Below are 21,416 nucleotides of genomic sequence, written 5' to 3' on the forward strand. Positions count from 1 at the left end.
AAATTGAAAAAAGGAGAATCCAGCCAGGCAGTGGTGCCACACACCCTTAATCCCAGCATCTGGGAGGCAGAGACAGGCAGATTACAGAGTTTGAGGCCAGCCTGGTCTACAAAGTGAGTTCCAGGACAGCCAGGGCTACACAGAGAAACCCTGTCTCAAAAAACCAGAAAGACACACACACACACACACACACACACACACAGAGAGAGAGAGAGAGAGAGAGAGAGAGAGAGAGAGAGAGAGAGAGACAGAGACAGAGAGAAAGAGAGACAGAGACAGAGAGACAGAGAGACAGAGAGACAGAGAGAAACAGAAAGAGAAGCATTTAGGATATTCCAGAACCATTGTTCTAATTGGCTCTGAAGAAGGATTTCCTCGGAGGGAAGTACAAGACTACCACCGACCAAATTGGGAGGAGTGATCACAAGGTCTGTGCTTCTGATTGGAATAACACACAGGAAAGAAGAAAGCCATCTTCAGAGTTTTGGGGCTCTGATTCCTGACCACCATACAGGAGCCCTCCATTTGGTGAACACTCAGACTCTTGACCAGTTGAGGAAAACATCCCTTCTCTGATCAGGTTTATGGCAGAAATCAGTGTAAAAACCAGCACAGGAGTAAATAATAGCTTTGCAGATATTGACATGATACCTTCATTTATGGAAGTCTGAAGTATCAGTAAGCAAAGTACCCTGGTGATGGCTTTTCTTGTCTAGACTACCTGTGGACTCATGTAACATATGAAATGGAGGGATCATCTTTTAAAAGCTTGTTTTGCTTAAATTGAAATAGATCCAGTTCAAACACAGATTCTTAGGGTTGAAAATCACACACCTTTAATCTGAGTCTTCAGGCAGTAAAACAAACACCTTTAATCCAGAAGTTGAGACTTGAAGACACACCCTTATTAGGGCCACGCCTTCTATTGGAGGCTTATATAAGCATATGAAGAAGGAGACTTTGTGTCTTTGCCTGCCTGCTCTCATCTTACTAGCAAGCCCATTTCTTCACTGGCATTAGACTCTACTTCAGAATACCAGCTTATACTGAAGAAAACCTGAGACTTCAAACCTCGTGGACTAAGTAAGTACTGACTGTAGTCATTGTTATATTAGTTGAATTTATGTTGTTCTCATATATCCTCTTTCTATTTATATAAAGGAATTAATTCTGTATGTTCAATAAACACACACAGATATACACTCAGAGAGAGAGAGAAAGAGAGAGAGAAGACAGAGAGGGGGAAGAGAGACACAGAGAACCAGAGACAGTTACACAGAGACAGAGAGAGAAAAACAGCAGAGAGAAAGAATTTAGGAGAAATCTAAAATAAAATCTAAAGAGTATATATAATTGTATGTATCAGGATGAAGAATCAATAAATGCTAGTTCTTCTTTTCAGATCAATGTTAACCTCCAAACTATCGCCAACAGAAATGTCAGGGGACATGGAAGCCAAGAGCTGGGGCTCCACACAGATCAGTGTAAAAAACATCTGCTATGAGTGGACCATTAGCAACTTCTCATTTTGCATGGATGGAATTCAGAAAGAGATTAGAAGCCCAGAGTTCTCATTAGAGGACAATGAGGAAGGGGCATGGTGTTTGAGAGTATACCCAAATGGAGTTGATAAAGAAAGCAAAGATTACCTGTCAGTTGACCTGGGATTGCTCAGCTGTCCCGTGTGCCCAGTTTGGGCAAAGTTTGAGTTCTGGATCATAAATTCCCAAGGAGAGAAATGTCAAAGTAGGAAGAACCCCAGTGTTGTAAGCTTTTGGCAATACCAACACAGGGGATTCAAAGAGTTCATCCTTCGAGATTTCCTCCTCTCCCATCAGCATTTAATTCTCCCTGAAGACCAGCTCACCATCTGCTGCAAGGTGAGCATAGCGGGAGCCATCTTCAGCATGCCTGGACAGAACATGACACCTGCAATCAAGGATCCAAGGCATGTGTTGGCAGATGACCTAGGGAAGCTTTGGGAGAATTCCATCTTCACAGACTGCTCCCTATTGGTAGGTGGCCATGAATTTAGGGCTCACAAGGCCATCCTGACAGCTCGCTCTCCAGTTTTCAGAGCCACGTTTGAACATGAAATGCAGGAGAGACTAAAGAACCTCGTTGAGATTCATGACTTGGATCCCCAAGTCTTCCAGGAGATGATGGGCTTCATCTACACATGGAAGGCACCAAACCTCAAGAGCTACTCCATGGCCTCTGGTCTGCTGGCAGCTGCTGACAGGTATGGCCTGAAGGGTTTAAAGGCCATGTGTGAGGATGCCCTCTGCAGGATCCTCTCTGTGGAGAATGCTGAAAACACTCTCATCCTGGCTGACCTCCACAGCACACAGTGGCTGAAGACTCAGGCCCTGGATTTCATCACAGATTTTGCCTATGAGGTCTCTAAGACCTCAGGGTGGAAGTCATTGGTGGAGTCACATCCCCCCTTGGTGGCTGAAGCCTTCTGCTCCCTGGCTTCTGCACAGTGTCCTTCTTTGGAGCCATGATTTAAATGCCTAAAGTGATCTCAGAAGATGGACAGCTGTGACCTGCACCTCTGCTGCAACAGCTACAACCAGCTTTTTTACCAATGACTTCTGCTTAGACAATGGTATTGAGGGAGCATTTGCACTTTATCAGAGGAATGGCAGCATGGTGGCTCAGGATTTAAAACACCTGCAATATATTATACATACTGAAATGGTAGGTGTGCAATAGGCAGCACTGCAGTCTGGGACACTCTACATGACATCTATGATGTTAATGTTCCTGTTTGAATTTGTCTGATTTTTGGAAACTGAGATTCAATTTAGAGCTGGCCCTAGGCAGAGAACAACTGTGTTTCTTTGGAGAAACACCTCTGCCTTGGACTGAACAGAAGAGATGACTGTGGCCATTGGCAAGGAGAAATCAATCATGATTGCTTCCTCATCAGAGAAGGAAAGACAATGAAGAGTTTCTGTTTAAACATTCAAGGTTCAGGGAACTCAGCTGCAAAAGCAATTACTGCTCTCTCAGAGAACTCTAGCTAAGTTCGCAGCACACATACGAGAGTTTTCCACCACCTGAAACTGGTGAATCAGAGGATCTGAGGCCCTCCTCTTGTCTCCATGGCCACAAAGAACTCTGTAGACAAAACCTTAACCAAATAAAATACAAGATGAATAAAACTTTTGAAATCAGTCTGTGTTTTCCAGAGATGTTTATTTCAGAGAAGTGACATGTAATCCAAGCAGCCTAGCTCAGCTGTGGATGTTTGAACAGAGCCCTCACTCTCCTACCAATATTAGAAACCCTTGGTCTTTTTCCTTGGAATTTAATGTTGGAAAATGAGAACTCCACCCTCATGCTCTTTTTTTGTTTTTCATGTACTTCTTCAGTTTTACCAGAAAATATAACTCCACTTTCAATCAACATAGAAATATTTTTTATTCGAAATATTTTTTATTTACATTTCAAATGATTTCCTCTTTTCTATCCCCCCACTCCCTGAAAGTCACATAAGCCCCCTTCTCTTCCCCCTGTCCTCCCACCCACCCCTTCCCACTTCCCCGGTCTGGTTTTGCCAAATAGTGCTTCAATGAGTCTTTCCAGACCAAGGGGCCACTCCTCCTTTATTCTTGTACCTCATTTGATGTGTGGATTATGTTTTGGGTATTCCAATTTTCTAGTTTAATATCCACTTATTACTGAGTGCATACCATGATTCACCTTTTGAGTCTGGGTTACCTCACTTAGTATGATGTTTTCTAGCTCCATCCAGGAATGGGCATGATATTGAGATGTGAGCAGGAAGCTAAAGAAAAAAGCTTTCTTCTTCTTAATGCTTATTGTCGGGCTCCAGTAGAAGGTGTGGCCTAGTTAAGGGAGTGTCTTCTAGTCTGAAGATCTGGATTAAGGGTATGTGTTTTTCTGCCTCAAGACTCAGACTAAAGGTATATGTTTTTCTCAGATTAAATGTATATGTTTTTCGACCAGAAGAATCTGTATTAGAACTGGATCTATATACTTCAACTTAAGAAAAAAATTTAGCTGGGCACTGCTGGCACATGCCTTTAATCCCAGCACTTAGGAGGCAGAGGCAGGCAGATTTCTGAGTTCGAGGCCAGCCTGGACTACAAAGTGAGTTCCAGGACAGCCAGGGCTACACAGAGAAAACCTGTCTTGAAAAAAACCAAAAAAAAAAAAAAAAAAAAAAAAAAAAAAAAAAGGAAAAGGCATGCCTTCTACTTTTGGATGTCCACAATAAGTGCAGACTAGAAGAATAACCATCACCAAATAATATACTTTGCTTATTTGGGACAATCTTGCATAAATAAAGAGATGATGTAAATCTCTGCATAGATACTATTTACACATGCACTGGTCTTACAAATGCTACCATAAACATGATCAGGGAAGGGGTGCTTTCCTTAACTGCTCAGGAGTCTGAGTGTTCACAAAATGTAAGGCATGTGGAAGAGCTCCTGTATGGTGGGTAGGATCAGAGCCCCAAACCTCTGAAGATGGCTCTATACTTTCCTGTGTTTTATTCAATTTAGACTTTGTACTTCCCCTCGGGGTCTTCAGGGCCCCCTTACCTCCTTCCTCTGAAGCTATCTGTTTTAGGCACCTCCTGCAGTCTTCTGGTTTTTCCTTGACTGCCAACAGAATTTTTGATGGGTCTGGAGTCTGTTGCTTCTGGCCACTTAACTTTTTTTCTCTTTTGTAGTCCTCCTTTATTAAATACTCTCTCTGCCACTATCACTAAATCTCTCAAACACCTTTCCCTAACCTCTAAACCCTCTGCAGGTTTTTTTTAAATATGCTGCCTAATTAATAAAAGCTAGATCAACAACTGTCTTTGCTTCTGCTTTCTGTGGGGTGTGTATTAATTACAAAATCCACATTATTCATTGATACAATTTAGCTAACAAGAATAGTTATCCAGGATCAGAAACTTGAACATCAAAAAGTAAGACTAGAGAATGCAGATAATCCTGGTGTATGGTCAAATCTTTGAAGTTCAGACTCCATTTTTAAAAATCTGTTCAAATTAACATCCTGGCACCTAGCATTAGTTTGCAAGTTGCCCCTCAACAAAACCTGAGCCTAGCTTCACTCTCTAAGCCAATCTCCAATAAGACCAGCATCTTCAATTTACACCTTTAACAAGACCAGGTTATTCCACCAACACACCTGTACCCCCAGATTACTGACCACCCCCTGCCTAATGACCACCAATGCAGAGGGGAACAGAAGTTAAGTTTATGTTAGCCAGGTGGTGGTGGAGCACGCCTTTAATCCCATCACTTGTGAGGAGGAGGCAAGCAGATTTCTGAGTTCGAGGCCAGCCTGGTCTACAAAGTGAGTTCCAGGACATCCAGGAATACACATAGAAACCCTGTCTTGGAGGAACAGGGAGAGGGAATAGGGCTTATAAGACTTGCGGGGAGTGGGAACCCTGAAAACGGGAAATAATTTGAAATGTAAATAAAGAATACATCAAATAAAAAAAGAAAGAAAAAAATAACTCCCCAAAAGATCAACTCTGAAGCTAAAGAGGTGGCCTGAAAATGATATTCAAGAGACAGAGGCAGAAGAACCTAAACTGAAGTGGTACCCTAGGATACACAGTAGGGCTGTTCTGGGAAAATAAGTTTATTTGAATTAATGTCATTCTTCATAAATAAATTAATATCTAAAACAACCACACAAGCATTAAATGAAAGAAAAAAAAAACAATGACAGAGGTTGAGCAATTATTAAAAAAAAAAAACATTGAGCTATCTGTACCATGGAGCTGGGGCTGCTCCACAGCCCTCTGTGCACAGGTCCCACCAGAAGAGAGCTGGGCTCCCGGGAGTTCTGGCACAGGCTTATAGGACCACAGGAGGTACAAGCTCCAGGCAGAAACACAGAAACAACAGAAATATGAAACACCAAAAGTAACAAGATGGCAAAAGGCAAGCACAAGAAACCTACCAACAAAAACCAAGGCTACTTGGCATCATCAGAAGCCAGTTCTCCAAGCACAGCAAGTTCTGGATAACCGAATATATCACAGAGCAAGATTTGAATTTAAAATCACATTGCATGGTGCTGATAGAGGACTTCCAGACCAACTCACTGATAAGTGGATATTAGCCTAGAAGTTCAGAATACCCAAGATACAATTCACAGACCACATGAAGCTCAAGAAGAAAGAAGATGAAAGTGTGGATACTTTGATGCTTCTTACAAGGGGTACAAAATACCCATGGGAAGAAATACAAAGTGTGGAGCAGAGAGTAAAAGAATGGATATCCATAGACTGCCCCACCTGTGGATCCATCCCACATGCAGTTAACAAACCCAGGCACTATTGTGGATGCCAATAAGTGCTTGCTGACAGGAGCCAGATATAACTCTCTCTTGAGAGGCTTTGCCAGTGCCTGACAAATACAGAGGGGGATGCACACAGCCAACCATTGAACTGAGCAAAGGGTTTCAATGGAGGAACTAGAGAAAGGACCCAAGGAGCTGAAGGTGTTTGCAACCCCATAGGATGAGCAACAATATGAACCAAACAGCAAGCCCAGAGTTCTCAGGGATTTAAGCACAAATGAGAGAGTACACATGGAAGAAACAATGACTCCAGCCACATGGGTAACAGAGGACAGCCTGAACAGACATCAATGAGAGGAGAGACCCTTGGACCCTTGAAGGCTCATTTCCTCAGGGTACCCCTACCAGGTCAGGGAAGCTGGAGTGGGTGGGTTAGTGAGCAGAGGGAGGGGATGGGATAGAGCTTTGCAGAGGGGAAATGAGCAAAGGGGACCTTTCAAACGAAAATCAAGAAAATATTTAATTAAAATTGAAAAATAAATAAATAATGGCAAAAAAGCCAGAACACAAAACCTGGGCTTACTCACTCTGTTGCAATCCACACTGGAAGCCAATGTTTTGAGATGGTTCACCTGACAATCTACTCCATCTACCAGCTTCTGGAAGTAATGGAGGAGCCACTCCTATAATGTTTCAGAAAGCAGAATCCTTGAACCAGAACATTGACTACGTGCAGTAAATATTTACATGTAATGCAGTTTGGGCAGAACACACACACACACACACACACACACACACACAAACACACACACACACACATGCTACTAATGCACTACTTTCCATGCAGACAGGAGGCTAGCATGGCTGTCCTCTCAGAGGCTCTACCTACCAACAGCTAACTGAAATGCAGTTACAGCTAAGCATTGGATTGTAGTAGGGGAACCGTATGGACAAGTAAGGCGAAGGATTAAAGGAACTAAAGGAGATGGCAACTCTAAAAAGATGACCAGTATCACATAATCTGGACCTTGGGAGGCCACCAGAGATTAAGCCACCAACCAGAGAGCATACATGAACTTGTCTGATGCCCCAAGCACAAATGAAGGACAGGCATATCTTGTCTGGCCTCAGTGGAAGAGGATGTGCCTAATCCTATATAGACTTATTGTCCCAGGGAGGGGGAATGCATGGGGAGCACCCTCTCAGAGGCAAAGGAGATGGGGGACGGCTGAAAAACTGTGAGGGGAGCACTGCAGTGAGGCAGAATTTCAGATGAAAATTAATAATATAAAAATTGAAAAAAGGAGAATCCAGCCAGGCAGTGGTGCCACACACCTTTAATCCCAGCACTTGGGAGGCAGAGACAGGCAGATTTCTGAGTTTGAGGCCAGCCTGGTCTACAAAGTGAGTTCCAGGACAGCCAGGGCTACACAGAGAAACCCTGTCTCAAAAAACCAGAAAGACACACACACACACACACACACACACACACACAAACAGAGAGAGAGAGAGAGAGAGAGAGAGAGAGAGAGAGAGAGAGAGAGAGAGAGAGAGAGAGAAGCATTTATGATATTCCAGAACCATTGGTCTAATTGGTTCTGAAGAAGGATTTCCTTGGAGGGAAGTACAAGACTACCACCAAACAAATTGGGAGGAGTGATCACAAGGTCTGTGCTTCTGATTGGAATAACACACAGGAAAGAAGAAAGCCATCTTCAGAGTTTTGGGGCTCTGATTCCTGACCACCATACAGGAGCTATTCCACATGCCCTCCATTTGGTGAATACTCAGACTCCTGACCAGTTAAGGAAAACATCCCTTCCCTGATCAGGTTTATGGCAGAAATCAGTGTAAAACCAGCACAGGAGTAAATAATAGCTTTGCAGAGATTGACATGATACCTTCATTTATGGAAGTCTCAAGTCTCAGTAAGCAAAGTACCCTGGTGATGGCTATTCTTGTCTAGACTACCTGTGGACTCATGTAACATATAAAATGGAGGGCTCGTCTTTTAAAAGCTTGTTTTGATTAAATTGAAATAGATAAATCCAGTTCAAACGCAGATTCTTAGGGTAGAAAATCACACACCTTTAATCTGAGTCTTCAGGCAGGAAAACAAACACCTTTAATCCAGAAGTTGAGACTTGAAGACACACCCTTAATAGGGCCACGCCTTCTATTGGAGGCCTATATAAGCATATGAAGAAGGAGACTTCCTGTCTTTGCCTGCCTGCTCTCATCTTACTAGCAAGCCCATTTCTTCACTGGCATTAGACTCTACTTCAGAACACCAGCATATACTGAAGAAAACCTGAGACTTCAAACCTCGTGGACTAAGTAAGTACTGACTATAGTCATTGTTATATTAGTTGAATTTATGTTATTCTCATATATCCTCTTTCTATTTATATAAAGGAATTAATTCTGTATGTTCAATAAACACACGCACATATACACTCAGAGAGAGAGAGAAAGAGAGAGAGAAGACAGAGAGGGGGCAAGAGAGACACAGAGAAACAGAGACAGTTACACAGAGACAGAGAGAGAAAAACAGCACAGAGTAAGAATTTAGGAGAAATCTAAAATAAAATCTAAAGAGTATATATAATTGTATGCATCAGGATGAAGAGTCAATAAATGCTAGTTCTTCTTTTCAGATCAACGTTAACCTCCAAACAACCTCCAACAGAAATGTCAGGGGACATGGAAGCCAAGAGCTGGGGCTCCACACAGATCAGTGTAAAAAACATCTGCTATGAGTGGACCATTAGCAACTTCTCATTTTGCATGGATGGAATTCAGAAAGAGATTAGAAGCCCAGAGTTCTCATTAGAGGCCAATGAGGAAGCGACATGGTGTTTGACAGTATACCCAAATGGAGTTGATAAAGAAAGCAAAGATTACCTGTCAGTTGGCCTGGGATTGCTCAGCTGTCCCGTGTGCCCAGTTTGGGCAAAGTTTGAGTTCTGGGTCATAAATTCCCAAGGAGAGAAATGTCAAAGTACGAAGAACCCCAGTGTTGTAAGCTTTTGGCAATACCAACACAAGGGATTCAAAGACTTCATCCTTCGAGATTTCCTCCTCTCCCATCAGCATTTACTTCTCCCTGAAGACCAGCTCACCATCTGCTGCAAGGTGAGCATAGCGGGAGCCATCTTTAGCGTGCCTGGACAGAACATGACACCTGCAATCAAGGATCCAAGGCATGTGTTGGCAGATGACCTAGGGAAGCTTTGGGAGAATTCCATCTTCACAGACTGCTCCCTATTGGTAGGTGGCCATGAATTCAGGGCTCACAAGGCCATCCTAGCAGCTCGCTCTCCAGTTTTCAGAGCCATGTTTGAACATGAAATGCAGGAGAGACTAAAAAACCTCGTTGAGATTCATGACTTGGATCCCCAAGTCTTCCAGGAGATGATGGGTTTCATCTACACAGGGAAGGCACCAAACCTCAAAAGCTACTCCATGGCCGCTGGTGTGCTGGCAGCTGCTGACAGGTATGGCCTGGAGGGCTTGAAGGCCATGTGTGAGGATGCCCTCTGCAGGATCCTCTCTGTGGAGAATGCTGCATACACTCTCATCCTGGCTGACCTCCACAGCACACAGTGGCTGAAGACTCAGGCCCTGGATTTCATTACAGATTTTGCCTATGAGGTCTCTAAGACCTCAGGTTGGAAGTCATTGGTGGAGTCACATCCCCCCTTGGTGGCTGAAGCCTTCTGCTCCCTGGCTTCTGCACAGTGTCCTTCTTTGGAGCCATGACTTAAATGCCTAAAGTGATCTCAGAAGATGGACAGCTGTGACCTGTACCTCTTCTGCAACAGCAACAACCAGCTTTTTTACCAATGACTTCTGCTTAGACAATGGTATTGAGGGAGCATTTGCACTTTATCAGGGGAATGGCAGCATGGTGGCTCAGGATTTAAAACACCTGCAATATATTATACATACTGAAATGGTAGGTGTGCAATAGGCAGCACTGCAGTCTGGGACACTCTACATGACATCTATGATGTTAATGTTCCTGTTTGAATTTGTCTGATTTTTGGAAACTGAGATTCAATTTAGAGTGGGTCCTAGGCAGAGAACAACTGTGTTTCTTTGGAGAAACACTTCTGCCTTGGACTAAACAGAAGAGATGACTGTGGCCATTGGCAAGGAGAAATCAACCATGATTGCTTCCTCATCAGAGAAGGAAAGACAATGAAGAGTTTCTGTTTAAACATTCAAGGTTCAGGGAACTCGGCTTCAAAAGCAATTACTGCTCTCTCAGAGAACTCTAGCTAAGTTCGCAGCACACATAGGAGAGTTTTCCACAACCTGAAACTGGTGAATCAGAGGATCTGAGGCCCTCCTCTTGTCTCCATGGCCACAAAGAACTCTGTAGACAAAACCTTAACCAAATAAAATACAAGATGAAAAAAACTTTTGAAATCAGTCTGTGGTTTCCAGAGATGTTTATTTCAGAGAAGTAACATGTAGTCCAAGCAACCTAGCTCAGCTGTGGATGTTTGAACAGAGCCCTCACTCTCCTACCAATATTAGAAACCCTTGGTCTTTTTCCTTGGAATTTAATGTTGGAAAATGAGAACTCCACCCTCATGCTCTTTTTTTTGTTTTTCATGTACTTCTTCAATTTTACCAGAAAATATAACTCCACTTTCAATCAACATAGAAATATTTTTTATTCGAAATATTTTTTATTTACATTTCAAATGATTTCCTCTTTTCTATCCCCCCACTCCCTGAAAGTCCCATAAGCCCCCTTCTCTTCCCCCTGTCCTCCCACCCACCCCTTCCCACTTCCCCGGTCTGGTTTTGCCAAATAGTGCTTCATTGAGTCTTTCCAAACCAAGGGGCCACTCCTCCTTTATTCTTGTACCTCATTTGATGTGTGGATTATGTTTTGGGTATTCCAATTTTCTAGGTTAATATCCACTTATTAGTGAGTGCATACCATGATTCACCTTTTGAGTCTGGGTTACCTCACTTAGTATGATGTTCTCTAGCTCCATCCAGGAATGGGCATGATATTGAGATGTGAGCAGGAAGCTAAAGAAAAAAAGCTTCCTTCTTCTTAATGCTTATTGTGGGGCTCCAGTAGAAGGTGTGGCCTAGTTAAGGGAGTGTCTTCTAGTCTGAAGATCTGGATTAAGGGTATGTGTTTTTCTGCCTCAAGACTCAGACTAAAGGTATATGTTTTTCTCAGATTAAATGTATATGTTTTTCGACCAGAAGAATCTGTATTAGAACTGGATCTATATATTTCAACTTAAGAAAAAAAATTAGCTGGGCACTGCTGGCACATGCCTTTAATCCCAGCACTTAGGAGGCAGAGGCAGGCAGATTTCTGAGTTCGAGGCCAGCCTGGTTTACAAAGTGAGTTCCAGGACAGCCAGGGCTACACAGAGAAACCCTGTCTTGAAAAAAGCCAAAAAAAAAAAAAAAAAAAAAAGGAAAAGGCATGCCTTCTACTTTTGGATGTCCACAATAAGTGCAGACTAGAAGAATAACCATCACCAAATAATATACTTTGCTTATTTGGGACAATCTTGCATAAATAAAGAGATCATGTAAATCTCTGCACAGATACTATTTACACATGCACTGGTCTTACAGATTGCTACCATAAACATGATCAGGGAAGGGGTGCTTTCCTTAACTGCTCAGGAGTCTGAGTGTTCACAAAATGTAAGGCATTTGGAAGAGCTCCTGTATGGTGGGCAGGATCAGAGCCCCAAACCTCTGAAGATGGCTCTATACTTTCCTGTGTTTTATTCCATTTAGACTTTGTACTTCCCCTCAGGGTCTTCAGGGCCCCCTTACCTCCTTCCTCTGAAACTATCTGTTTTAGGCACCTCCTGCAGTCTTCTGGTTTTTCCTTGACTGCCAACAGACTTTTTGATGAGTCTGGAGTCTGTTGCTTCTGGCCACTTAACTTTTTTCTCTTTTGTAGTCTTCTTTTATTAAATACTCTCTCTGCCACTATCACTAAATCTCTCAAACACATTTCCCTAACCTCTAAACCCTCTGCAGGTTTGTTTTTAATATGCTGCCTAATTAATAAAAGCTAGATCAACAGCTGTCTTTGCTTCTGCTTTCTGTGGGGTGTGTATTAATTACAAAATCCACATTATTCATTGATACAATTTAGCTAACAAGAATAGTTATCCAGGATCAGAAACTTGAACACCAAAAAGTAAGACTAGAGAATGCAGATATTCCTGATGCATGGTCAAATCTTTGAAGTTCAGACTCCATTGTTAAAAAAATCTGTTCAAATTAACATCCTGGCACCTAGCATTAGTTTCCAAGTTGCCCCTCAACAAAACCTAAGCCTAGCTTCACTCTCTAAGCCAATCTCCAATAAGACCAGCATCTTCAATTTACACCCTCAACAAGACCAGGTTATTCCACCAACACACCTGTACCCCCAGATTACAAAACCACCCCCTGCCTAATGACCACCAATGCAGAGGGGAACAGAAGTTAAGTTTATGTTAGCCAGGTGGTGGTGGAGCACGCCTTTAATCCCAGCACTTGTGAGGAGGAGGCAAGCGGATTTCTGAGTTTGAGGCCAGCCTGGTCTACAAAGTGAGTTCCAGGACATCCAGGACTACGCAGAGAAACCCTGTCTTGGAGGAACAGGGAGAGGGAATAGGGCTTATAAGACTTGCGGGGAGTGTGGACCCAGAAAAGGGGAAATAATTTGAAATGTAAATAAAGAATACATCAAATAAAAAAAGAAAGAAAAAATAACTCCCCAAAAGATCAACTCTGAAGCTAAAGAGGTGCCCTGAAAATGATATTCAAGAGACAGAGGCAGAAGAACCTAAACTGAAGTGGTACCCTAGGATACACAGTGGGGCTGTTCTGGGAAAATAAGTTTATTTGAATTGATGTCATTCTTCATAAATAAATTAATATCTAAAACAAACAAACAAACACACAAACATTAAATGAAAGAAAAAACAATGACAGAGGTTGAGCAATTATTTAAAAAAAAAAACAGTTGAGCTATCTGTACCATGGAGCTGGGGCTGCTCCACAGCCCTCTGTGCACAGGTCCCACCAGAAGAGAGCTGGGCTCCCGGAGTTCTGACACAGGCTTACAGGACCACAGGAGGTACAAGCTCCAGTCAGAAACACAGAAACAACAGAACTATGTAACACCAAAAGTAACAAGATGGTGAAAGGCAAGCACAAGAACCCTACCAACAAAAACCAAGGCTACTTAGCATCATCAGAAGCCAGTTCTCCCACCACAGCAAGTTCTGGATAACTGAATATACCACAGAGCAAGATTTGAATTTAAAATCACATTGCGTGAGGCTGATAGAGGACTTCAAGACCAACTCACTGATAAGTGGATATTAGCCTAGAAGCTCAGAATACCCAAGATACAATTCACAGACCACATGAAGCTCAAGAAGAAAGAAGACCAAAGTGTAGATACTTTGATTCTTCTTAGAAGGGGTACAAAATACCCATGGGAAGAAATACAAAGTGTGGAGCAGAGAGTAAAAGAATAGATATCCATAGACTGCCCCACCTGTGGATCCATCCCATATGCAGTTAACAAACCCAGGCACTATTGTGGATGCCAATAAGTGCTTGCTGACAGGAGCCAGATATAACTCTCTTCTGAGAGGCTTTGCCAGTGCCTGACAAATACAGAGGGGGATGCACACAGCTAACCATTGAACTGAGCAAAGGGTTTCAATGGAGGAACTAGAGAAAGGACCCAAGGAGCTGAAGGTGTTTGCAACCCCATAGGATGAGCAACAATATGAACCAACCAGTAAGCCCAGAGTTCTCAGGGACTTAAGCACAAATGAGAGAGTACACATGGAAGAAACGATGACTCCAGACACATGGGTAACAGAGGACAGCCTGAACAGACATCAATGAGAGGAGAGACCCTTGGACCCTTGAAGGCTCATTGCCTCAGGGTACACCTACCAGGTCAGGAAGGCTGGAGTGGGTGGGTTAGTGAGCAGAGGGAGGGGATGGAATAGAGGTTTTCAGAGGGGCATTGAGCAAAGAGGACATTTGAAATGTAAATAAAGAAGATATTTAAGTAAAATTGAAAAAAAAATAAATAATGGCAAAAAGCCAGAACACAAAACCTGGCTCACTCACTCTGCTGCAATCCACGCTGGAAGCCAATGTTTTGAGAGGGTTCACCTGACAATCTACTCCATCTACCAGCTTCTGGAGGTCATGGAGGAGCCACTCCTATGATGTTTCAGAAAGCAGAATCCTTGAACCAGAACATTGATTACTTGCAGTGAAAATTTGCATGTAATGCTGTTTGGGCCGAACACACACACACACACATACGCTACTAATGCTATGTTTTCCATGCAGACAGGAGACTAGCATGGCTGTCCTCTCAGAGGCTCTACCTACCAACAGCTAACTGAAATGCAGTTACAGCTAAGCATTGGATTGTAGTAGGGGAACCCTATGGATGAGTTAGGCGAAGGATTAAAGGAACTAAAGGAGATGGCAACTCTAAAAAAAATGACCAGTATCACCTAATCTGGACTTTCGGGGGCCACCAGAGACTAAGCCACTAACCAGTGAGCATACATGAACTTGTCTGATGCCCCAAGCACAAATGAAGTACAGGCATACCTTGTCTGGCCTCAGTGGAAGAGGATGTGCCTAATCCTATAGAGACTTAATGCCCCAGGGAGGGGGAATGCATGGGGAGCACCCTCTCAGAGGCAAAGGAGATGGGGGACGGCTGAAAAACTGTGAGGGGAGCACTGCAGTGAGGCAGAATTTCAGATGAAAATTAATAAAATAAAAATTGAAAAAAGGATAATCCAGCCAGGCTGTGGTGCCGCACACCTTTAATCCCAGCATTTGGGAGGCAGAGATAGGCAGATTTCAGAGTTTGAGGCCAGCCTGGTCTACAAAGTGAGTTCCAGGACAGCCAGGGCTACACAGAGAAACCCTGTCTCAAAAAACCAGAAAGACACACACACACACACACACACACACAGAGAGAGAGAGAGAGAGAGAGAGAGAGAGAGAGAGAGACAGAGAGACAGAGAGACAGAGAGAAACAGAAAGAGAAGCATTTATGATATTCCAGAACCATTGTTCTAATTGGCTCTGAAGAAGGATTTCCTAGGAGGGAAGTACAAGACTACCACCGACCAAATTGGGAGGAGTGATCACAAGGTCTGTGCTTCTGATTGGAATAACACACAGGAAAGAAGAAAGCCATCTTCAGAGTTTTGGGGCTCTGATTCCTGACCACCATACAGGAGCTCTTCTACATGCCCTCCATTTGGTGAACACTCAGACTCTTGACCAGTTAAGGAAAACATCCCTTCCATGATCAGGTTTATGGAAGAAATCAGTGTAAAAGCCAGCACAGGAGTAAATAATAGCTTTGCAGATATTGACATTATACCTTCATTTATGGAAGTCTGAAGTATCAGTAAGCAAAGTACACTGGTGATGGCTCTTCTTGTCTAGACTACCTGTGGACTCATGTAACATATAAAATGGAGGGATCATCATGGTGGCTCAGGATTTTAAACACCTGCAATATTATACATATTGAAACGGTAGGTGTGCAATAGGCAGCACTGCAGTCTGGGACACTCTACATGACATCTATGATGTTAATGTTTCTGTTTGAATTTGTCTGATTTTTGGAAACTGAGATTCAATTTAGAGCTGGCCCTAGGCAGAGAACAACAGTGTTTCTTTGGAGAAACACTTCTGCCTTGGACTGAACAGAAGAGATGACTGTGGCCATTGGCAAGGAGAAATCAACCATGATTGCTTCCTCATCAGTGAAGGAAAGACAATGAAGAGTTTCTTTTTAAACATTCAAGGTTCAGGGAACTCGGCTTCAAAAGCAATTACTGCTCTCTCAGAGATCTCTTGCTAAGTTCGCTACACACATAGGAGAGTTTTTCACCACCTGAAACTGTTGAATCAGAGATCTGAGGCCCTCCTCTTGTCTCCATGGCCACAAAGAACTCTGTAGACAAAACCTTAACCAAATAATATACAAGATGAATACAACTTTTGAAATCAGTGTGTGCTTTCCAGAGATGTTTATTTCAGAGAAGTAACATGTAGTCCAAGCAGCCTAGCTCAGCTGTGGATGTTTGAACAGAGCCCTCACTCTCCTACCAATATTAGAAACCCTTGGTCTTTTTCCTTGGAATTTAATGTTGGAAAATGAGAACTCCACCCTCATGCTCTTATGACGACGGAGAAGTCTATGCCATAGTAGAGGGAGTCTAATCCTTCTGGGAGAGATGTGTTTGTGGATTAAGGCATGCAAAATCTATTAAATGTTTTGAAAACATCCAAAGGGATTTATTCATTACAGATTTGCAGGCCTGTATACCTGTTGAGGGAGAACCGGCTGGGGAGGGAGCAGAGGTACGAGTCCTTGGTCCAGTCTGTGGTCTGGAAGCACTGAGAGGCCTGTTACATTGCTCCAACATAGCAGGATTAGATAAGAGGAGATAGCCCATGATTGTAAAGCATTATTACAGAAAAGGAGGTGCCAAGAAAAGAGATCAAAAGGTAAAAAGAGAAAGAGATAGAGAGGTGAGATCCACCCGTGGCCACTTAGAAAAAGAATGGGGGGGGGGTAAGGGGGATAAGAGCGTAAGAGAAAAAAGAGGACAAGAGAGCATGGGCAAGAGAGGAAGGAGGAGCCAAGCAGCCCTCTCTATAGTGGGTCAGGGTACCTGGCTGTTGCCAGGTAACTGCGGGGTGGGGCAAACCTGGCTGTACCTAGGTGACTGTGGGTGGGGAATCTAGGCCGTGGTGTGGCCCAGATATAAAATTAATTCAAACAAATCAGTAGCCTTCCTATACTCAAAGGATAAACAGGCAGAGAAAGAACTTAGGGAAGAAGAAATAGAAGAAGACCTCAGAAGATGGAAATATCTCCCATGCTTGTGGATTACCAGGATTAATATAGTAAAAATGGCCATCTTGTCAAAAGCAATCTACAGATTCAATGCAATCCCCATTAAATTCCAACTCAAGTCTTCAAAGAGTGAGAAAGTGCAATTCTCAATCTTATCTGGAATTACAAAAAACCCATGGTGCTTTTTCACAGCTAAAGAACACCAACTAAAACAAACCAGATGATAGATGACCCAGTGACCTGGAGTAAAACACCAGTAAAATACTACTGGTCTTCTTTAAAAGGGGTAAAATATCTTCTAATAATCCTTTAATCTTAATAATCTCCTTAATTAATAGCTTATTCACTCATCAGAGAAGCTTCCTCCTGCAGCAGATTGGAACAAATACAGAGATTAACACCCAGACATTATGCAGAGAGAGACAGAGACATTGGAGAGACAGAGACAGAGAAAGATCTTCATACACACAACTGTAAATGAGATGTTTCCCTTAAATCCATGCCCTCATAGTTCAGAGAGCCCTAAGGAAGACGATCAGAAGCAGGGAGGGAGACACAGGGAATGGAGGTTCTCAGGAAGACAACGCCCTTTGAATCCCCTTTAACTCAAAGACACTGAGGCAGCAGTCCCATGGCCTCCATGGATCTGTACCAGCTGTCCTTTTCTGATGACAGACAGAAATGTAGAGGATCCATGTGGGAAAGGACGTGGGAAAGAACAAGAAGAATTGAGGGAAACACTACTCACTCAGATTATACAGTATTAATAAAGAATTCATGCTTAATTAAAGAAGGAGGAGGAGGAGCAGATGCCTGGGGAGAAAATATAGTAGTTTTCCAAAACTTTCAGAATGAGGTAAGAAGTGTTTCTAATTAGAGCTCCTCTGGTTATGTTTTAGTGCAATGCCATTAGGGACATTAAATTCAGTGGTAACCAAATATCAGGAAGAGAGAATAAAATAAAATACATAAATGTACCCTTTTTGCTCATATTCTTGGTGTCTTAGTCAGGGTTTCTATTCCTGCACAAACATTATGACCAAGAAGCAAGTTTGGAAGGAAAGGGTTTATTCAGCTTACGCTGCTGCATTGCTGTTCATCACAAAAGGAAGTCAGGACTGGAACTCAAACAGGTCAGGAAGCAGGAGCTGATGCAGAGGCCATGAATAGATGTTCCTTACTGGCTTGCTCCCCCTGGCTTGCTCAGCCTGCTCTCTTATTGAACCCAAGAATACCAGCCCAGTGGTGGTACCACCCACAAGGGGCCCTCCCCACTTGATCACTAATTGAGAAAATGCCCCACAGCTGGATCTCATGGAGGCACTTCCCCAACTGAAGCTCCTTTCTCTGTGATAACTCCAGTCTGTGTCAAGTTGACACACAAAACCAGCCAGTACACTTGGCTGGTTCTTCCAATTCTGAGAAAAACCTTATCTACCTCCTGTGGATCTCTATTGCCTCAATCAATGTTTTAGAAAAATGGCTTACTTCATGTTTAGAGTGTTGTTTCTGCATGCCTATCTGCATGTGTGCTACCCACAGAATCCAGAGGAGGGCACTAGATCCCATGAAACTGACAGCTAGACTTTTGTGAGTTGCCCATTGCTACTAGGAATGAAACCTGGTTCTATTGACTGGCAGCCAGAGCACCAAGTGCTCAGTCATCTCCTCAGGCCCTGTCCCATTTGATTCTGATTACACACCTGTGGTTGTCCTCAGCATGAGGTCGAGTTGAAGGGAAACTTGACAAGTGAATTCTGAGGAATCTGGGATACAGAGCTAACAGAGCACAATCTCTTCTTTCAGGTTCATCCTCTCTGCATCAGTCTTTGGAATGAGGAATTCAGCCTCTGTCCCTATAGTTTCTCCATCTTCCCACACAATTGTGTCCACGCCATTCCCTGACTATTACGAATATTGAGAAGTTTGGGAGTCCATGAAAATATTTTATTGTCTCCTCTATTGGAAATTTTTGCAGGTTTTTGTATCTGCTGACTAGCTCTATCTTGTGTTATTGGAATTAAGAAAAAATACCATTCTGGCATAATAAATTACATTATACTGTGTAATTTATAAACCATGGAATTTATTCCCACAGTGTGAAGGTCAGGAAGGATCAACACATGCATTTCTTCATAAATGATACCTGCTCTAGGGATATAATGGTAGAAGAGCCAATTGGCAAGGACCTACTCACTTCCTTTATACTCTTTTACTCTTATTATGGTAGAAGCTCAACAGTCAAGGCAGGCCTCAAAGTCATGGTTAAACAGGACTTTCTCGATCTCCAAATCCTTGCTCGATCAGAAACATGTAGGGATTCCTGGATTGAATTTTTGTATGAGAGTACTTTCCTATTCCTAAGGATTAGCATATGACCAAATCACCTTACAGAGGCCCTGCTTTTCTTTCCTTTTTATTGAAAATGATTTTTCCACACAAAATATTCAGATTACAATTTGCCTTTCCCCATCTCCTTCCAGTCCCTTCCCATCTCGCTACTCACTGTACTGCTCAGGTCTCACTCCTTCCAGTTAGATGACAAGCAGAAAAACAAAACCAGGATGAAAAACAAAGAAAACACACATGAAACATACATGCACTTACACACAAATGCATAAAGTCAATAAAACACAAAATCATGAACCAAAACATAAAAGCAAAAGTGTAGAAAAATGACTAAACAAAGCATATGAGAGAAATTAAAAAGTAGAATTCAGCATTTGTGTAGGCCATCAACTCCTTGATAGTTGGCCTACTCTTAAATATTCTTTGTATAACCAGGGTAAATCTGCTGGAAAAATAATTTTTCATTTCCAGGCAGTTATGAGTTAGAGAGAACATCTCACTCAGGGATAGGAGATAGTATAAAATTCCCCGATTCAGCTCCGGCACCTCCTCTAGACCCATGCAGAGACATATGTCTACCGTCATGTTAATACAAATAACAATATTTGACTTCTTCCTTTCTAATTTGTATACCCTTGATCTGCTTCAGTGGTCTTATTGATCAAAGACATCAAGTGCCCTATTTAATAGCTGTATATACAGAGGAGACCACCTTACCTTGTCTGGATTTTAGTGGAATTTTTCAAGTTTCTCTCCATTTAAGTTGATGTTGGTTGGCTATGGGCTTGCTCTAAACTGCCTTTTTTATATTTAGTTACATCCCTGTCTCTTGGGACTTTTGTCAAGAAGGATGTTGGATTTTGTCAAAGGCTTTTTCTGCATCTAATGTGATGATTGTGAGGCTGCTGTCTCTCAGTTTGTTCACCTGGTAGATTGAAGATCTAGTGCAGAAGCTCCTGTGCCAGCTGTGCCAGCTACTCCTATACAAAGCAGAGTGGAGAACACCACAACAGGTGCAGCAACCCTTTTCACCTGGTGATCTACAGAGTCTAATTCATTGGGAATGCTTTCCCTGTGTGGGAGGTTATTGGGGTAACTACTGTGCCAGGATACAAATATCAGATGATGCATTTACAACTAGGGAATGTCTGCAAGGGGTAAGTCCTGATGCACAAGCCCACCTATCATCCTCTGGAAGCAAGAGGCACTCATATTCTTAATTGGTAGGAGTTACAATGGAATTGCAGAGATGTGAACGTTCTGAGGGTATCTGATTCCCATTACAATGGCTTTCTTCTGTTACTCAAGGGTCAGCTTACCTCACTCTGGATACTGCCATGTGCACTGAGTACTCTCTGTAGTCTGTGAATAGTTTCCAGGAAGAGCTGTTCTATCATAGTAGGTGGGTTAGTCATTTAAGCATAACCAACAGTCCTATGTCAAATCAGGACAGGAGGAGTCAATTATCTGGAACAAGCTTTCATAAATGATTGTGGAGTGGGTTGTTGAGACAGGAAGCCAGTAAACTTAGTGACACTTATGTTAGGGTAGGTGTGGTCATAGGCAGAGGCTAGGGCCTGAAGTCCAGCCTTGCAAGGACTTAATTGGGCCCAATAGCCAGCCCAGAACCTGTCTAACAACTTGTTGGATAGAGAAGAGAGTATTTCTATTGATTGCCCCTGGAATCTGTATGCATACGTAACTCCTTTTTTTGTACATGCTCTGCATCCCCAAATATAGACTGAATCCCATCCAGTGGCCTGTTTTCTTCTTTCGGTGAAGCTGAGTGTCAGGTGGCTATAAGGTGAATATGCATGAGAGAAGCATGGAGGTTTTTCTTCTT

General features: G+C 42.7%; 2 protein-coding genes across 2 annotated transcripts; both read left to right on the forward strand.

Annotated features, from left to right (window-relative positions):
• Nucleotides 1–1,436: 1,436 nt before the first annotated feature.
• On the forward strand, nucleotides 1,437–2,507 carry LOC127682231 (TD and POZ domain-containing protein 1-like). Its single transcript, XM_052178615.1, has one exon. The coding sequence runs from the start codon at nucleotides 1,437–1,439 to the stop codon at nucleotides 2,505–2,507; it is 1,071 nt and encodes a 356-aa protein (XP_052034575.1).
• A 6,490-nt stretch (nucleotides 2,508–8,997) lies between these two features.
• On the forward strand, nucleotides 8,998–10,068 carry LOC127682230 (TD and POZ domain-containing protein 1-like). Its single transcript, XM_052178614.1, has one exon. The coding sequence runs from the start codon at nucleotides 8,998–9,000 to the stop codon at nucleotides 10,066–10,068; it is 1,071 nt and encodes a 356-aa protein (XP_052034574.1).
• Nucleotides 10,069–21,416: the final 11,348 nt, after the last annotated feature.

The sequence above is a fragment of the Apodemus sylvaticus genome, chromosome 4 (genome assembly GCF_947179515.1).
Source record: "Apodemus sylvaticus chromosome 4, mApoSyl1.1, whole genome shotgun sequence".
Taxonomy (NCBI): Eukaryota; Metazoa; Chordata; class Mammalia; order Rodentia; family Muridae; genus Apodemus; species Apodemus sylvaticus.